Source organism: Pseudophryne corroboree, chromosome 9 (assembly GCF_028390025.1).
Source record: "Pseudophryne corroboree isolate aPseCor3 chromosome 9, aPseCor3.hap2, whole genome shotgun sequence".
Classification (NCBI taxonomy): Eukaryota; Metazoa; Chordata; class Amphibia; order Anura; family Myobatrachidae; genus Pseudophryne; species Pseudophryne corroboree.
Genome location: NC_086452.1, coordinates 91054297 through 91074790, shown reverse-complemented (window position 1 = coordinate 91074790; position 20494 = coordinate 91054297). Strand labels below are relative to the sequence as shown.

The 20494-nt window shown below is 46.5% G+C and overlaps 1 protein-coding gene across 1 annotated transcript in view; it reads left to right on the top strand.

Annotated features, from left to right (window-relative positions):
- The window catches only part of LOC134957595 (cytochrome P450 4B1-like), a 64023-nt gene extending 44083 nt beyond the window's left edge, over positions 1 to 19940 (top strand). Inside the window, exons 11-12 of the mRNA XM_063939608.1 lie at positions 17624 to 17706; positions 18548 to 19940. Of these exons, the coding sequence (XP_063795678.1) occupies positions 17624 to 17706; positions 18548 to 18719 (255 nt within the window). The 3' untranslated portion in view covers positions 18720 to 19940. The remainder of the gene's footprint in view (positions 1 to 17623; positions 17707 to 18547) is intronic.
- The last annotated feature ends 554 nt before the right edge of the window (positions 19941 to 20494 follow it).

The window sequence follows — 20494 nt, the reverse complement described above, 5'->3', positions numbered from 1 at the left end:
CGCCATCTTCGAAAACCTGTCAACGACAACCCAGATGGCTGTCATCCCCGAGGATTTGGGCAAGTCCACCACAAAATCCATTGAAATGTGGGTCCATGGCTTAGATGGGATAGAGAGTGGATGTAATGGGCCAACAGGAACCCCTCTAGGAGTCTTATTTCGGGCACAGATGTCACATGCCCGAACCCACTGATCCACATCCTTAGCCACCGAGGGCCACCACACCGCCCTAGATAGCAACTCCCGAGTTCTGGCAATACCCGGGTGACCTGCCGACTTCTTGGCATGGAATTCCAGGAACACTCGCTGTCTTAACCTAGGAGGCACAAACAAAAGACCTACCGGAAGGTCTGGAGGAGCCTGCTCCTGTGCTCTAAGGACTAATGATAAGAGGTCCTGGGTAATGCCCACTTTAATACATGATGGGGAAACAATGGGCAACGGCTCCTCGGTGGTCTCCTTGATTGGAGCAAAACTCCGCGAGAGCGCATCAGCCTTGATGTTTTTTGACCCAGGGCGATATGTTATCAAAAAATTAAAGCGAGCAAAAAACAAAGCCCATCGTGCCTGCCTGGCATTGAGACGCTTCGCTGACTCTAAATATGCCAGATTCTTATGGTCAGTGAGAATTGAGACCACAAACTTAGCCCCCTCAAGCCAGTGTCTCCACTCCTCGAGTGCATCCTTAATAGCCAACAATTCCCGGTTACCCACGTCATAATTCATCTCGGCAGGCGAAAATTTACGGGAAAAGTAAGCACAGGGATGAAGGCGATTATCAGACACTCCCATCTGAGAAAGCACTGCCCCAATACCCATCTCAGAGGCATCCACCTCCACCACAAAAGGACGCTCTGGATCTGGGTGTCGCAGCACCTTGGCCGAAACAAATGCCCTTTTGAGACGGGCAAAAGCCGCTTTAGCCTCACAAGACCAGTGAGCAACATCCGCCCCTTTCTTAGTGAGTGCCACCAAGGGCGCCACTATAGACGAAAACCCAGCGATAAATCGTCTATAAAAATTTGCAAAGCCCAGGAAACGCCGAAGCGCCTTCAAACTAGTGGGCTGCACCCAATCCAGGACTGCCTGTACCTTGGAACCCTCCATTTGGAAACCTTCTGGGGAGATAATATATCCTAGAAATGCGATTTGCTGAACTTCAAATTCGCACTTCTCCAGCTTCGCCCCAAGCCGGTGGTCTCTGAGTTTCTGGAGGACTAAGCGTACATGCTTCCGATGTTCCTCCAGGGAATGGGAGAAGATTAGGATGTCATCTAAGTATACAACTAAGAATCTATCCAAATATTCCCTGAGCACATCATTCATGAAATCCTGGAAGACTGCCGGGGCATTACAGAGCCCAAAAGGCATCACCAAATATTCATAATGCCCTGAGTGGGTATTAAAGGCAGTCTTCCATTCATCCCCCTCTCTTATTCGGATTAGATTGTACGCACCGCGTAGGTCAATCTTAGAAAAAATGGTGGCAGTACGAAGCTGGTCAAACAAGACCGAAATGAGAGGCAGTGGGTATGAGTTTTTAATCGTGATACGGTTCAATTCCCTGAAGTCGATGCAGGGTCGCAACGAACCGTCCTTTTTACCCACGAAGAAGAACCCCGACCCAACTGGAGACTGTGAAGGTCTGATAAATCCCTTAGCCAAGTTCTCCTGAATGTACTCTGCCATAGCCTGAGTCTCAGGACGTGACAGGGAGTACAACCTACTCTTGGGAAGCTTAGCATTTGGCAACAAATCAATGGCACAGTCATAGGGGCGATGGGGAGGTAGTACCTCTGCAACTTTTTTGGAGAACACGTCCGCAAAATCTGCATAACACCCTGGCAATCCTGGCAAACTTAGCTGCGAGAGCCTGACTGGAAGGCTCAAGCATCTCCTGAAACAATCAGTACCCCAACTAAGAATCTCCCTAGAGACCCAGTCAAATTGAGGATTGTGGGCCCTTAACCAGGGTAACCCCAACACCAATGGGGCAAAAGTACAGACAGTCACATAAAAGGACAATTTTTCAGAGTGTGTGGCTCCAATAAACAAAGAAATCTGGCTAGTGCAAGAGGTAATTTTACCTTGGGATAATGGTTCCCCGTTTAACCCACAAATCTCAATTTCCGATGCCAAGGGTACTAAGGGAACAGAGTGTTTCAGGGCGAATTGGCGGTCCATAAAAACCCCGTCGGCCCCACTGTCCACAAAGGCCTCAGTCTTGACAGTTTGACCGAGGATCTTCAAGGTCACCGGAATGATAAAAGTCTTCTTGGGAAATTCTGACTTCTGGCCTGACAGGATATTTCCCATCACCCTCAGGCCCTGAAGTTTTCCGGCTTTTCTGGGCATGATACTACCACATGACCTTTATTCCCACAGTACAAACACAACCCCTGCTGTCTCCTCCGCGTCTTCTCACGCGAGGAGAGGCGGGTAGCCCCAATCTGCATAGGCTCCTCAGAAAATTCCTCAGAGTCTGAGGTTCCCTTGGGAAGGAAGGAAATCTCAGTCTCCCTTTCAAGCCTACGCTCTCTCAGCCGTCTATCCACCCGGATGGATAACTGCATGAGCTGATCCAAGCTATCAGGCAAGGGATATTGTACCAGTTGGTCCTTTATCTGGTTAGAAAGACCTCTTCGGTACTGGTGTCTCAGGGCTGGGTCATTCCACTGGGTATCATGGGCCAACCTCCGAAACTCCGTACAGTAAACCTCAACTGGCCTTCGCCCTTGCTTAAGGATCGAAATCTGAGCCTCGGCTGAGGCCGTCTTGTCAGGGTCATCATACAACATGCCCAGTGCCGTAAAAAAAGCATCAACACTTTTAAGCGACGGACAGTCAGGCTGCAACCCATATGCCCAGACCTGTGGGTCTCCTTGTAGCAAGGAAATCACTATGCCCACCCGCTGAATCTCCGACCCAGAAGACTGAGGCCTAAGCCGGAAGTATAGCTTGCAGCTCTCCTTGAAACAAAAGAACTGCGAGCGATCTCCAGAAAAACGATCCGGGAGATTTACTTTCGGCTCCTTAACCCCTGCAGGTGCTGCTGCTGCGGGAGCTCCACCAGCAGCCTGGGAGGTGTGCATTTTAATGGACAAATCATTAAATTGTCGAGTCAGGACCTGCACCTGATCGACCACCTGTTGCAACGTATTTTGAGGGGTATGCTCCATATTCCCACAAAATTTCAACAGGAGTATTAGGCTGCTGAATATGTTATGCACACCAGTGCCTGCAGGAAAGTACTGGTGTCAGAACTGTTATGCACTCCAGTGTCTGCAGGAATGTACTGGTGTTTGAACTGTTATGCAAAACAAATGGACTCACAGACAAACTGGGGAATATGACATAACGTACACAGAAGGTAATAGGGTAACAAAATACACACAAAGTGAACAGAGAAGCCCAGAGGCTAAGGAACTGGGTATCTCCTTTGTATTAGAACTGCACAGATGGAAAAAGCAAGATGTTGTGTTTTAATACATAGAAAACCCGAAATGCTGTTGCTAAGGGCAACAGCAAAACCCTAAAGGGTTACCAACGGGTGTGGCAGTAAACTCCTTGGTCAGAGATGGAATGATAGACACAAGGAGAGTCTCCACAATCCTATTTCTCACTTGCAGTGCACAGGTTTTAGCTTACTGCCACTAAACTGACCCCTGACACCTAGCACAGTGAGACAGGATTAGACAGGCAAGTCTTAGAATACAGCCGCAAACTTGCTAAGTTCACAGAGTGGTAACAGAACCCCAGCAAGCTAAACGACTGACTCCAGTCTTACTGCTAGGTCTGGATTGGCAGAGTGTAATACCAAATCCCCAGGCCTATTTGCAGTAAGCAACAAACAAATACAAAGCTACACAGTACTGGCTAACTTTCATGAACTGACTAACCAACAAAGATTCAGCAGCATCTGCTTACCCTGAAAAGAGGCCTTATAAAGCAGGTGCTGTCCACGCCCCACTCAGACCTCACAGACTGTGAGCACAAAAACCAGCACCGGATCCCCTGCCGTGCACAGAGCCTATAACCACTGCACAGCAAAAGACCCGAACCGGAGTATCAGCTGCGCTCAGGTTACTCCACTAGCACTTGTCTCCCGGTTGCCATGACGACGTGGCAGCACAGGGCAGGAGACCCTAACATAGTGTTATATTTTTTTTGTTCATCTCTATCATCTTTATCATCTCTATATTAGCAGACGCAGTACGGTAGTCCACGGCTGTAGCTACCTCTGTGTCGTCAGTGCTCGTCCATAATTGTATACCTACCTGTGGTGGGGTTTTTTTTTTATCTTCTTCATACTAGTAGTTTAGGAGTCTGCTGACAGTGTCCAGCAGGTCCGTCATTATATTATATATACCTGCAGTAGTGATATATATATATATATTTTTTATATCATTATCATCTCTATACTAGCAGACGCAGTACGGTAGTCCATGGCTGTAGCTACCTCTGTGTCGTCAGTGCTCGTCCATAATTGTATACCTACCTGTGGTGGGTTTTTTTTTTCTATCTTCTTCATACTAGTAGTTTAGAAATCTGCTGACAGTGTCCAGCAGGTCCGTCATTATATTATATATACCTGCAGTAGTGATATATATATATTTTTTATATCATTATCATCTCTATACTAGCAGACGCAGTACGGTAGTCCACGGCTGTAGCTACCTCTGTGTCGTCAGTCACTCGTCATCCATAAGTATACTAGTATCCATCCATCTCCATTGTTTACCTGAGGTGCCTTTTAGTTGTGCCTATTAAAAATGGAGAACAAAAATGTTGAGGTTCCAAAAATAGGGAAAGATCAAGATCCACTTCCACCTCGTGCTGAAGCTGCTGCCACTAGTCATGGCCGAGACGATGAAATTCCATCAACGTCGTCTGCCAAGGCCGATGCCCAATGTAATAGTACAGAGCATGTAAAATCCAAAACACAAAATATCAGTAAAAAAAGGACTCAAAAATCTAAAATAAAATTGTCGGAGGAGAAGCGTAAACTTGCCAATATGCCATTTACCACACGGAGTGGCAAGGAACGGCTGAGGCCCTGGCCTATGTTCATGGCTAGTGGTTCAGCTTCACATGAGGATGGAAGCACTCAGCCTCTCGCTAGATAAATGAAAAGACTTAAGCTGGCAAAAGCACAGCAAAGAACTGTGCGTTCTTCGAAATCACAAATCCACAAGGAGAGTCCAATTGTGTCGGTTGCGATGCCTGACCTTCCCAACACTGGACGTGAAGAGCATGCGCCTTCCACCATTTGCGCGCCCCCTGCAAGTGCTGGAAGGAGCACCCGCAGTCCAGTTCCTGATAGTCAGATTGAAGATGTCAGTGTTGAAGTACACCAGGATGAGGAGGATATGGGTGTTGCTGGCGCTGGGGAGGAAATTGACAAGGAGGATTCTGATGGTGAGGTGGTTTGTTTAAGTCAGGCACCCGGGGAGACACCTGTTGTCCGTGGGAGGAATATGGCCGTTGACATGCCTGGTGAAAATACCAAAAAAATCAGCTCTTCGGTGTGGAAGTATTTCAACAGAAATGCGGACAACAGGTGTCAAGCCGTGTGTTGCCTTTGTCAAGCTGTAATAAGTAGGGGTAAGGACGTTAACCACCTCGGAACATCCTCCCTTATACGTCACCTGCAGCGCATTCATCATAAGTCAGTGACAAGTTCAAAAACTTTGGGCGACAGCGGAAGCAGTCCACTGACCAGTAAATCCCTTCCTCTTGTAACCAAGCTCACGCAAACCACCCCACCAACTCCCTCAGTGTCAATTTCCTCCTTCCCCAGGAATGCCAATAGTCCTGCAGGCCATGTCACTGGCAATTCTGACGAGTCCTCTCCTGCCTGGGATTCCTCCGATGCATCCTTGCGTGTAACGCCTACTGCTGCTGGCGCTGCTGTTGTTGCTGCTGGGAGTCGATGGTCATCCCAGAGGGGAAGTCGTAAGACGACTTTTACTACTTCCACCAAGCAATTGACTGTCCAACAGTCCTTTGCGAGGAAGATGAAATATCACAGCAGTCATCCTGCTGCAAAGCGGATAACTGAGGCCTTGGCATCCTGGGCGGTGAGAAACGTGGTTCCGGTATCCATCATTACTGCAGAGCCAACAATAGACTTGTTTGAGGTACTGTGTCCCCGGTACCAAATACCATCTAGGTTCCATTTCTCTAGGCAGGCGATACCGAAAATGTACACAGACCTCAGAAAAAGACTCACCAGTGTCCTAAAAAATGCAGTTGTACCCAATGTCCACTTAACCACGGACATGTGGACAAGTGGAGCAGGGCAGACTCAGGACTATATGACTGTGACAGCCCACTGGGTAGATGTATTGACTCCCGCCGCAAGAACAGCAGCGGCGGCACCAGGAGCAGCATCTCGCAAACGCCAACTCTTTCCTAGGCAGGCTACGCTTTGTATCACCGCTTTCCAGAATACGCACACAGCTGAAAACCTCTTACGGCAACTGAGGAAGATCATCGCAGAATGGCTTACCCCAATTGGACTCTCCTGTGGATTTGTGGCATCGGACAACGCCAGCAATATTGTGTGTGCATTAAATCTGGGCAAATTCCAGCACGTCCCATGTTTTGCACATACCTTGAATTTGGTGGTGCAGAATTATTTAAAAAACGACAGGGGCGTGCAAGAGATGCTGTCGGTGGCCAGAAGAATTGCGGGACACTTTCGGCGTACAGGCACCACGTACAGAAGACTGGAGCAACACCAAAAACGCCTGAACCTGCCCTGCCATCATCTGAAGCAAGAAGTGGTAACGAGGTGGAATTCAACCCTCTATATGCTTCAGAGGTTGGAGGAGCAGCAAAAGGCCATTCAAGCCTATACAACTGACCACGATATAGGAGGTGGAATGCACCTGTCTCAAGCGCAGTGGAGAATGATTTCAACGTTGTGCAAGGTTCTGCAACCTTTTGGCATGTGGGACTTGTGGATGGAGCCCTTAATTCGCTTAACAAGGATTCACGGGTGGTCAATCAGTTGAAATCAGAGCACTACATTTTGGCCACCGTGCTCGATCCTAGATTTAAAACCTACCTTGGATCTCTCTTTCCGGCAGACACAAGTCTGCAGGGGTTCAAAGAACTGCTGGTGAGAAAATTGTCAAGTCAAGCGGAACGCGACCTGTCAACATCTCCTCCTTCACATTCTCCCGCAACTGGGGGTGCGAGGAAAAGGCTCAGAATTCCGAGCCCACCCGCTGGCGGTGATGCAGGGCAGTCTGGAGCGACTGCTGATGCTGACATCTGGTCCGGACTGAAGGACCTGCCAACGATTACGGACATTTCGTCTACTGGCACTGCATATGATTCTCTCTCCATTGAAAGAATGGTGGAGGATTATATGAGTGACCGCATCCAAGTAGGCACGTCAGACAGTCCGTACGTATACTGGCAGGAAAAAGAGGCAATTTGGAGGACCTTGCACAAACTGGCTTTATTCTACCTAAGTTGCCCTCCCACAAGTGTGTACTCCGAAAGAGTGTTTAGTGCCGCCGCTCACCTTGTCAGCAATCGGCGTACGAGGTTACTTCCAGAAAATGTGGAGAAGATGATGTTCATTAAAATTAATTATAATCAATTCCTCCATGGAGACATTCACCAGCAGCAATTGCCTCCACAAAGTACACAGGGAGCTGTGATGGTGGATTCCAGTGGGGACGAATTGATAATCTGTGAGGAGGGGGATGTACACGGTGATGAATCGGAGGATGATGATGAGGTGGACATCTTGCCTCTGTAGAGCCAGTTTGTGCAAGGAGAGATTAATTGCTTCTTTTTTGGTGGGGGTCCAAACCAACCCGTCATTTCAGTCACAGTCGTGTGGCAGACCCTGTCACTGAAATGATGGGTTGGTTAAAGTGTGCATGTCCTGTTTATACAACATAAGGGTGGGTGGGAGGGCCCAAGGACAATTCCATCTTGCACCTCTTTTTTCTTTCATTTTTCTTTGCGTCATGTGCTGTTTGGGGAGTGTTTTTTGGAAGGGCCATCCTGCGTGACACTGCAGTGCCACTCCTAGATGGGCCAGGTGTTTGTGTCGGCCACTTGGGTCGCTGAGCTTAGTCATCCAGCGACCTCGGTGCAAATTTTAGGACTAAAAATAATATTGTGAGGTGTGAGGTGTTCAGAATAGACTGAAAATGAGTGGAAATTATGGTTATTGAGGTTAATAATACTTTGGGATCAAAATGACCCCCAAATTCTATGATTTAAGCTGTTTTTTAGAGTTTTTTGAAAAAAAAACACCCGAATCCAAAACACACCCGAATCCGACAAAAAAAATTCGGTGAGGTTTTGCCAAAACGCGTTCGAACCCAAAACACGGCCACGGAACCGAACCCAAAACCAAAACACAAAACCCGAAAAATTTCCGGTGCACATACTTTTACCTTGACTGGGCAAACAGAAACATTTACTTAATTGTCTTAAGGAGTCTATTCATGTAGCAGTGGAAAGTCTTTTATCAGTGATAACAGGGCTTTTCACGGGATGCAGTCAATTTACCTACAATCAAAATCCCAAACGTCAAATATCGACAACCATTGACCGATGGTCAAAATACTGACAAGGTCAAAATAACGACATGGTCAAAATACCGACATTTAAAATACGGACAAGTTCAAAATACAGACATTTAAAATGGCGACATGTCAAAAAGTCGACATGATTTTTTCATTGAAACCGACTTGTTCATACTTTACCATCCCAGTGGACCTGGAGGGGGGGTGGGGGAATATAATAGTGTGCAGAGTGTGAGGGGACGCTGTACACTGATACGGTGCCCATGTCGACCTATGTCGACATACACTCAAAAACCCAATGAAAACTTGTGTCGACTTTTTGACCCTTCGACATTTTAAATGTCGGTATTTTGACCTTGTCGGTATTTTGACCATCGGCTATTTGCTGTCGGTATTTTCAACGTCTGGACTTTGTAGGCATTTCATATTGATCCCCTTTTCACTGCTACCTCCTAGTCACAGAAGGTGTGACCGTGGGGAAATCTGAGATTTCTCCAGCGGTGCCCCAGCTCTGTGTCAGGACCACTTCCCCATACAGTAGTATAGGGAGAGTGATTCATAGAAGCCCAGCTTTCCGTATCGTGTCTCAAAATCCATTCGCCATCTCAGAATGGCATAGGCAGCCTGCTGAGGGGAGAAGAGCAGCGGAGACAACAGTCTCCCCACCTCCTCCCTGCTCTTCCCACCCCCTTATCTGCTGCCGGCCAATTATGTATATGTCGGGGCTCCTCCCCCTGACTGCCCTCCCTGCTGCCCCAGTGCCCCCTCACTGTGCACCTACACTCACTGCTGCTATAAGGTGACCCAACATATTCATATGCTGGGTCACCTCCTCCTGGCTGCTCCAGCTTCTTCTCCCCCTTCTTTTGCCCCTAACCCCGCAGCTGCTATAGTAAGGTGACCCGATATAGGCATATGCCAGGTTACCTCTTCCTTACTGCCCCAGTGACCTCTTGTTCTGCTCCTAACCCCCCCCCCCCCCCCCCCCCTCCCCAGTACTATAGCAAGGTGACCCAACATGCATATGCCAGATCACCTTTGCTGACTGCCCATTGCCTCACCTCCCCCCGTCACCTGTACTCTGCCGCCACTGCTGCTGCTGCGGTGCTTTCTCCAGTGCATGCGCAGTAGAGAAGAAATGAAGACAGCCGCGATAAGGACGGAGCCGCATCGTCAAAGCACTGGTTATCAGATTGCATCATGGAAAAGGTAAGTAATAATGAAGTGCGATAAAAAATGAAGACCCCCCCCCCGAAAAACGATAAAAATGCGATGTTTGGTGATAAGTAAAATCTAAACATTACATTATTACATTAATAGACCCCTAATCCTCTTTATTAGTGCTGTGGTTCGGGGAAATCATTAAGGCTGCTGAGACATCTGGTAGCGCCAGGTTCTGGGTAGGCGTGGCCACTAGAGGGGGCGTGGCTACATGCTAGTCCAGGTGTACATCCTTATGCTGTTGCTGGGTTGGTGTAATCATGGCTACATCACCAGTGCACTCTTGCGCACCTACAGAGGCCCAGATATGTGTTACTTGGAGCCTCCTTCCGTCTCTCTGCGCACCTGGGAGCATGACACAGATTACTGTACATACACCAACATGAAACTTAAAGTAAACCTAGCCCTGCCCAAATGAGCTTACACATTAATGCAACTACGCAGATACATTGGGTTGTTATGCAGGATGGGATGCGGATGTCCATGTGTTTTACCGAACATTTTATATAAAATTGAAATAAACCTTATTTATAAAAATCCACAGTATTACAGTGTTGTTTGACTATAGGAGTAATGTAGCCATTTTATTTACTTATGTGCTTGTGTCTGATATATATTAGAGATGAGCGGGTTCGGTTTCTCTGAATCCGAACCCGCACGAACTTCATGTTTTTTTTCACGGGTCCGAGCGACTCGGATCTTCCCGCCTTGCTCGGTTAACCCGAGCGCGCCCGAACGTCATCATGACGCTGTCGGATTCTCGCGAGACTCGGATTCTATATAAGGAGCCGCGCGTCGCCGCCATTTTCACACGTGCATTGAGATTGATAGGGAGAGGACGTGGCTGGCGTCCTCTCCATTTAGATTAGGAGAGAGAGAGAGAGAGAGAGATTGACCTGAGGCTGATACTGTAGAAGAGAGTGCAGAGTTTAGTGACTGACCACAGTGACCACCAGCAGTGCAGTTGTTTTATTTAATATATCCGTTCTCTGCCTGAAAAAAACGGTACACACAGTGACTCAGTCACATACCATATCTGTGTGCACTGCTCAGCCCAGTGTGCTGCATGCCTGCATCATCTATGTATATATTATATATCTGACTGTGCTCAGCTCACACAGCTTATAATTGTGGGGGAGACTGGGGAGCACTGCAGTGCCAGTTATAGGTTATAGCAGGAGCCAGGAGTACATATTATATTAAAATTAAACAGTGCACACTTTTGCTGCAGGAGTGCCACTGCCAGTGTGACTGACCAGTGACCTGACCACACTGACCACCAGTATAGTTAGTAGTATACTATATTGTGATTGCCTGAAAAAGTTAAACACTCGTCGTGTGACTTCACTTGTGTGGTGTTTTTTTTTTTATTCTATAAAAAACTCATTCTGCTGACAGACAGTGTCCAGCAGGTCCGTCATTATATAATATATATACCTGTCCGGCTGCAGTAGTGATATATATATATTTTTTATATCATTATTTATCATCCAGTCGCAGCAGACACAGTACGGTAGTTCACGGCTGTAGCTACCTCTGTGTCGGCACTCGGCAGTCCATCCATAATTGTATACCACCTACCCGTGGTTTTTTTTTCTTTCTTCTTTATACATACATACTACTACATCTCTTTATCAACCAGTCTATATTAGCAGCAGACACAATACAGTACGGTAGTTCACGGCTGTGGCTACCTCTGTGTCGGCACTCGGCAGTCCGTCCATTATTGTATACCACCTAACCGTGGTTTTTTTTTCTTTCTTCTTTATACATACAAACTACGACATCTCTTTATCAACCAGTCTATATTAGCAGCAGACACAGTACAGTACGGTAGTTCACGGCTGTGGCTACCTCTGTGTCGGCACTCGGCAGTCCGTCCATAATTGTATACCACCTAACCGTGGTTTTTTTTTCTTTCTTCTTCATACATACATACTACGACATCTCTTTATCAACCAGTCTATATTAGCAGCAGACACAGTACAGTACGGTAGTTCACGGCTGTGGCTACCTCTGTGTCGGCACTCGGCAGTCCGTCCATAATTGTATACCACCTACCCGTGGTTTTTTTTTCTTTCTTCTTCATACATACATACTACTACATCTCTTTATCAACCAGTCTATATTAGCAGCAGACACAGTACAGTACGGTAGTTCACGGCTGTGGCTACCTCTGTGTCGGCACTCGGCAGTCCGTCCATAATTGTATACCACCTACCCGTGGTTTTTTTTTCTTTCTTCTTCATACATACATACTACGACATCTCTTTATCAACCAGTCTATATTAGCAGCAGACACAGTACAGTACGGTAGTTCACGGCTGTGGCTACCTCTGTGTCGGCACTCGGCAGTCCGTCCATAATTGTATACCACCTAACCGTGGTTTTTTTTTCTTTCTTCTTCATACATACATACTACAACATCTCTTTATCAACCAGTCTATATTAGCAGCAGACACAGTACGGTAGTTCACGGCTGTAGCTACCTCTGTGTCGGCACTCGGCAGTCCGTCCATAATTGTATACTAGTATCCATCCATCTCCATTGTTTACCTGAGGTGCCTTTTAGTTGTGCCTATTAAAATATGGAGAACAAAAATGTTGAGGTTCCAAAATTAGGGAAAGATCAAGATCCACTTCCACCTCGTGCTGAAGCTGCTGCCACTAGTCATGGCCGAGACGATGAAATGCCAGCAACGTCGTCTGCCAAGGCCGATGCCCAATGTCATAGTACAGAGCATGTCAAATCCAAAACACCAAATATCAGTAAAAAAAGGACTCCAAAACCTAAAATAAAATTGTCGGAGGAGAAGCGTAAACTTGCCAATATGCCATTTACCACACGGAGTGGCAAGGAACGGCTGAGGCCCTGGCCTATGTTCATGGCTAGTGGTTCAGCTTCACATGAGGATGGAGGCACTCAGCCTCTCGCTAGAAAAATGAAAAGACTCAAGCTGGCAAAAGCAGTAGCACCGCAAAGAACTGTGCGTTCTTCGAAATCCCAAATCCACAAGGAGAGTCCAATTGTGTCGGTTGCGATGCCTGACCTTCCCAACACTGGACGTGAAGAGCATGCGCCTTCCACCATTTGCACGCCCCCTGCAAGTGCTGGAAGGAGCACCCGCAGTCCAGTTCCTGATAGTCAGATTGAAGATGTCAGTGTTGAAGTACACCAGGATGAGGAGGATATGGGTGTTGCTGGTGCTGGGGAGGAAATTGACCAGGAGGATTCTGATGGTGAGGTGGTTTGTTTAAGTCAGGCACCCGGGGAGACACCTGTTGTCCGTGGGAGGAATATGGCCGTTGACATGCCTGGTGAAAATACCAAAAAAATCAGCTCTTCGGTGTGGAACTATTTCAACAGAAATGCGGACAACAGGTGTCAAGCCGTGTGTTCCCTTTGTCAAGCTGTAATAAGTAGGGGTAAGGACGTTAACCACCTCGGAACATCCTCCCTTATACGTCACCTGCAGCGCATTCATAATAAGTCAGTGACAAGTTCAAAAACTTTGGGTGACAGCGGAAGCAGTCCACTGACCAGTAAATCCCTTCCTCTTGTAACCAAGCTCACGCAAACCACCCCACCAACTCCCTCAGTGTCAATTTCCTCCTTCCCCAGGAATGCCAATAGTCCTGCAGGCAATGTCACTGGCAATTCTGATGAGTCCTCTCCTGCCTGGGATTCCTCCGATGCATCCTTGCGTGTAACGCCTACTGCTGCTGGCGCTGCTGTTGTTGCTGCTGGGAGTCGATGGTCATCCCAGAGGGGAAGTCGTAAGCCCACTTGTACTACTTCCAGTAAGCAATTGACTGTTCAACAGTCCTTTGCGAGGAAGATGAAATATCACTGCAGTCATCCTGCTGCAAAGCGGATAACTGAGGCCTTGACAACTATGTTGGTGTTAGACGTGCGTCCGGTATCCGCCGTTAGTTCACAGGGAACTAGACAATTTATTGAGGCAGTGTGCCCCCGTTACCAAATACCATCTAGGTTCCACTTCTCTAGGCAGGCGATACCGAGAATGTACACGGACCTCAGAAAAAGACTCACCAGTGTCCTAAAAAATGCAGTTGTACCCAATGTCCACTTAACCACGGACATGTGGACAAGTGGACAAGTGGAGCAGGGCAGGGTCAGGACTATATGACTGTGACAGCCCACTGGGTAGATGTATGGACTCCCGCCGCAAGAACAGCAGCGGCGGCACCAGTAGCAGCATCTCGCAAACGCCAACTCTTTCCTAGGCAGGCTACGCTTTGTATCACCGGTTTCCAGAATACGCACACAGCTGAAAACCTCTTACGGCAACTGAGGAAGATCATCGCGGAATGGCTTACCCCAATTGGACTCTCCTGTGGATTTGTGGCATCGGACAACGCCAGCAATATTGTGTGTGCATTAAATATGGGCAAATTCCAGCACGTCCCATGTTTTGCACATACCTTGAATTTGGTGGTGCAGAATTATTTAAAAAACTACAGGGGCGTGCAAGAGATGCTGTCGGTGGCCAGAAAAATTGCGGGACACTTTCGGCGTACAGGCACCACGTACAGAAGACTGGAGCACCACCAAAAACTACTGAACCTGCCCTGCCATCATATGAAGCAAGAAGTGGTAACGAGGTGGAATTCAACCCTCTATATGCTTCAGAGGTTGGAGGAGCAGCAAAAGGCCATTCAAGCCTATACAATTGAGCACGATATAGGAGGTGGAATGCACCTGTCTCAAGCGCAGTGGAGAATGATTTCAACGTTGTGCAAGGTTCTGATGCCCTTTGAACTTGCCACACGTGAAGTCAGTTCAGACACTGCCAGCCTGAGTCAGGTCATTCCCCTCATCAGGCTTTTGCAGAAGAAGCTGGAGACATTGAAGGAGGAGCTAACACGGAGCGATTCCGCTAGGCATGTGGGACTTGTGGATGGAGCCCTTAATTCGCTTAACAAGGATTCACGGGTGGTCAATCTGTTGAAATCAGAGCACTACATTTTGGCCACCGTGCTCGATCCTAGATTTAAAGCCTACCTTGGATCTCTCTTTCCGGCAGACACAAGTCTGCTGGGGTTGAAAGACCTGCTGGTGAGAAAATTGTCAAGTCAAGCGGAACGCGACCTGTCAACATCTCCTCCTTCACATTCTCCCGCAACTGGGGGTGCGAGGAAAAGGCTCAGAATTCCGAGCCCACCCGCTGGCGGTGATGCAGGGCAGTCTGGAGCGACTGCTGATGCTGACATCTGGTCCGGACTGAAGGACCTGACAACGATTACGGACATGTCGTCTACTGTCACTGCATATGATTCTCTCACCATTGAAAGAATGGTGGAGGATTATATGAGTGACCGCATCCAAGTAGGCACGTCACACAGTCCATACTTATACTGGCAGGAAAAAGAGGCAATTTGGAGGCCATTGCACAAACTGGCTTTATTCTACCTAAGTTGCCCTCCCACAAGTGTGTACTCCGAAAGAGTGTTTAGTGCCGCCGCTCACCTTGTCAGCAATCGGCGTACGAGGTTACATCCAGAAAATGTGGAGAAGATGATGTTCATTAAAATGAATTATAATCAATTCCTCCGCGGAGACATTGACCAGCAGCAATTGCCTCCACAAAGTACACAGGGAGCTGAGATGGTGGATTCCAGTGGGGACGAATTGATAATCTGTGAGGAGGGGGATGTACACGGTGATATATCGGAGGGTGATGATGAGGTGGACATCTTGCCTCTGTAGAGCCAGTTTGTGCAAGGAAAGATTAATTGCTTCTTTTTGGGGGGGGGTCCAAACCAACCCGTCATATCAGTCACAGTCGTGTGGCAGACCCTGTCACTGAAATGATGGGTTGGTTAAAGTGTGCATGTCCTGTTTTGTTTATACAACATAAGGGTGGGTGGGAGGGCCCAAGGACAATTCCATCTTGCACCTCTTTTTTCTTTTATTTTTCTTTGCGTCATGTGCTGTTTGGGGAGGGTTTTTTGGAAGGGACATCCTGCGTGACACTGCAGTGCCACTCCTAAATGGGCCCGGTGTTTGTGTCGGCCACTAGGGTCGCTAATCTTACTCACACAGTCAGCTACCTCATTGCGCCTCTTTTTTTCTTTGCGTCATGTGCTGATTGGGGAGGGTTTTTTGGAAGGGACATCCTGCGTGACACTGCAGTGCCACTCCTAAATGGGCCCGGTGTTTGTGTCGGCCACTAGGGTCGCTAATCTTACTCACACAGTCAGCTACCTCATTGCGCCTCTTTTTTTCTTTGCGTCATGTGCTGATTGGGGAGGGTTTTTTGGAAGGGACATCCTGCGTGACACTGCAGTGCCACTCATAAATGGGCCCGGTGTTTGTGTCGGCCACTAGGGTCGCTAATCTTACTCACACAGTCAGCTACCTCATTGCGCCTCTTTTTTTCTTTGCGTCATGTGCTGATTGGGGAGGGTTTTTTGGAAGGGACATCCTGCGTGACACTGCAGTGCCACTCCTAAATGGGCCCGGTGTTTGTGTCGGCCACTAGGGTCGCTAATCTTACTCACACAGTCAGCTACCTCATTGCGCCTCTTTTTTTCTTTGCGTCATGTGCTGATTGGGGAGGGTTTTTTGGAAGTGACATCCTGCGTGACACTGCAGTGCCACTCCTAAATGGGCCCGGTGTTTGTGTCGGCCACTAGGGTCGCTAATCTTACTCACACAGTCAGCTACCTCATTGCGCCTCTTTTTTTCTTTGCGTCATGTGCTGATTGGGGAGGGTTTTTTGGAAGGGACATCCTGCGTGACACTGCAGTGCCACTCCTAAATGGGCCCGGTGTTTGTGTCGGCCACTAGGGTCGCTTATCTTACTCACACAGTCAGCTACCTCATTGCGCCTCTTTTTTTCTTTGCGTCATGTGCTGATTGGGGAGGGTTTTTTGGAAGGGACATCCTGCGTGACACTGCAGTGCCACTCCTAAATGGGCCCGGTGTTTGTGTCGGCCACTAGGGTCGCTAATCTTACTCACACAGTCAGCTACCTCATTGCGCCTCTTTTTTTCTTTGCGTCATGTGCTGATTGGGGAGGGTTTTTTGGAAGTGACATCCTGCGTGACACTGCAGTGCCACTCCTAAATGGGCCCGGTGTTTGTGTCGGCCACTAGGGTCGCTAATCTTACTCACACAGTCAGCTACCTCATTGCGCCTCTTTTTTTCTTTGCGTCATGTGCTGATTGGGGAGGGTTTTTTGGAAGGGACATCCTGCGTGACACTGCAGTGCCACTCCTAAATGGGCCCGGTGTTTGTGTCGGCCACTAGGGTCGCTTATCTTACTCACACAGTCAGCTACCTCATTGCGCCTCTTTTTTTCTTTGCGTCATGTGCTGATTGGGGAGGGTTTTTTGGAAGGGACATCCTGCGTGACACTGCAGTGCCACTCCTAGATGGGCCAGGTGTTTGTGTCGGCCACTAGTGTCGCTTAGCTTAGTCATCCAGCGACCTTGGTGCAAATTTTAGGACTAAAAATAATATTGTGAGGTGTGAGGTATTCAGAATAGACTGAAAATGAGTGGAAATTATGGTTTTTGAGGTTAATAATAATATGGGATCAAAATTACCCCCAAATTCTATGATTTAAGCTGTTTTTTAGTGTTTTTTAAAAAAAACACCCGAATCCAAAACACACCCGAATCCGACAAAAAAAATTCGGTGAGGTTTTGCCAAAACGCGGTCGAACCCAAAACACGGCCGCGGAACCGAACCCAAAACCAAAACACAAAACCCGAAAAATTTCAGGCGCTCATCTCTAATATATATACTTATTTTTACAAAACTGCTATTTATTACAAGAACGTAATCTGTAGACTTTCTTTATATATTATATTAGGTGTTTGACCCATCACGGTTTTCAGCAGACAGTTCAGCGAACAGACACCCTCACGCCTTTATTCCCTTCTCAGCCGGGCCCAGGTAGGTCTATAATAATAATAATAATAATAATAATTGTATTTATATAGCGCTCTTTCTCCAATAGGACTCAAGGCGCTTAACAGATACATAGCATAAAATAGTACAGAAAATAATGAAGTACAGAAAAGCTTTTCATAAAATACAGAAACATGTAGATATACTAAAGGGACATTATGGGAATGCTTGAGTAAACAGGAAAGTCTTGAGTCTACTTTTGAAGGATTCTATAGTTGGGGCCTCTCGCACTGTGCGGGGAAGTGAGTTCCATAGAGTCAGAGCCGCATGACTAAAAGCTGGACCCCCAGATGAATTATGGGAGATTCTAGGTACTGCTAAAAGTCCTTCATCTACAGATCACAGTAATCGAGTGGGGCAGTGTGGGGTCAGAAGTTGCTGCAGGTACCTTGGGCCCTGGTCATGTAGTGCTTTGAAATTCAGTAAGCCAATCTTGAAGATGATTCGCCATTTTACAGGCAGCCAGTGAAGGTCTATAAGAGGACAGCAATCTCATTATGGTCTATGAGTGACCGCTGTATAGTTCTGGTGTACAGACTTTATTTCACAAAGAGGGATGTGTGTATATATATAAATGGTATCTGGTCTTTAGGTCGACAGTAAAAAGGTTGACAGTCAATAGGTCTACTAGTAATAGTCGACATCCATTAAGAGTTAAAATGCATAACCTATAAAATTGTTATTGTTATTATTACTATTATTATTATTATTATTATTATTATTATTATTGCAAAACTGTTTGAAATAAACAAGTTTACAGAAAACATAGGAACTGAATCTGACCTGCCGTCACTCCTTGTCTGCTAAATAATATTTTGCTTTGCAGAAATTGCATTGGGCAGAACTTTGCTATGAATGAGCTGAAAACCGCTCTGGCTCTGACATTACAGAGGTTTCAGATACTTCCAGCCCCTGACCATGAACCAGAGATCGTTTCCCAAGTAGTTCTCAGCTCCCTGAATGGGATTTATGTGAACCTGAAGAAGCGCGGGGACTAGGAGTGGAAGTGTGAATACGGAATGTACAGCTGAGAGTGCATGGGACATTGTAGAGATAACAATCCTGATACATTTGCCGAACGACGGTATGGGATGAATGAAACAAGGATAAAGAATGGAAATCTAGCAGTTCTCTGATTCACCCTACTTTCTAGAGTCCTAGTGTCCCGAATGCTTTTTATGGACCTAGTAGACATTTTATACCCATGTCTCGATTCAAGCAATAATGAACAAACCCGGCTTCCAATCACACTAATCACCCTCGAAATGGGGATTCGGTCATTAGGTCGACACCACGTAGGTCGACATTCATTAGGTCAACATGGTCATTAGATCAACATGTACTAGGTCGACAGGTCAAAAGGTCGACATGAAATTTTTTTTAAATACAATTTTTGGACTTTTTCATACTTTACGATCCACGTGGACTACAGTTGGGAACGGTAACCTGTGCCGAGCGCAACGGTAGCAGAGCGAGGCACCTTGCCCGAAGCATGGCGAGCGAACACGGTGCACTAATTGGGGTTCCCCGTCACTTTACGAAGAAAACGATACCAAAAAAAGTAAAAAAAAAAAAATGTCGTCCTTTTGACCTGTCGACTTAGTACATGTCGACCTAGTGATCCTGTCGACCTAATGCATGTCAACCACTAGTGGTCGATCTAATGACTGTCAACCTAAGTTGTGCCGACCCAACGACCCATACCACTAGAAATGCTGGAAGTTATTTGGCCATAAGTAAGTGCTCGTCCAAATTGTCCACTTAAGTGTGTGCCCAAATTGTGCATTGATAATGCTTCTCAGCTTCCGAACGGCAAAATCAGGCCTGTTGGGGCCAGTGTAAGGGGTGGGAAACAGTTCTCAATTCATTTGAACTTTTTACAGTTCTTGAGAAAATAAAATACATTTTCTTGAGTGGATAATATTTTTGTCCCCTTTTTCTTGTAGAATAGTATTTTATTTTATTGTTGTTTCTAACAATAAACATTTTGGAGAACATCACCCAACCGCTGACTATGTACAAGCCACAACTCCAACACTCTTTGATGTCACAGTCTGTGCAATGGGCCACATAACTCCAATTCAACTGAGATTAAAAGATCTCTAAAATACATTATAATATGAAAAATTGAGCCTTTATAAAGCAAATATCATGTTTATTTTTTTAAATAATTGAATGTTTATTACCTACCTGTTAGTGTAATAAACAATGTAACTTTATGGATGTGTTGTTCTGTGTTAATGTTTGCTGAACCGTTACACTGTATGTAAAGACTGTGTTACTGGATTCCACCAGTAGGAGGCAGCAAATACTTTACACTACCTCAGATGTCTTGCTGTAAGCCCGCCATAAATGCAACTTTCCGTGTTTTAGACTGTACGGTTGGCTGTGTAGAGAATTAGATATATTATCCATTATGGCATACCTGTTGCGATTGCACTTTAAGAAAATAATCAGATTAATAGCTGGTATGTCACACAGACTTTTGCACTATGACGGCAATACACGCATTTGAAAGAAATTCAGTTTAACCATTTCAGATTCAAGTTTTCCACCTTTCCCAAGTGTATTATCAATTATACCCTACACCTGATCATACTCACTCTATAGTGACCTGCACACTTTCATTTTTTTATGATACTAAAAAGAAAAATTGGATCTTAATGTCAGCTTCAGGTGTTAGAGCATGTTTAACTGTTGGTGCAAAATGGTTATATCAAGGGCAAACTACTCAGAGTACATCTCATCTCTCCTAGGACTGATAAAGGCCCGT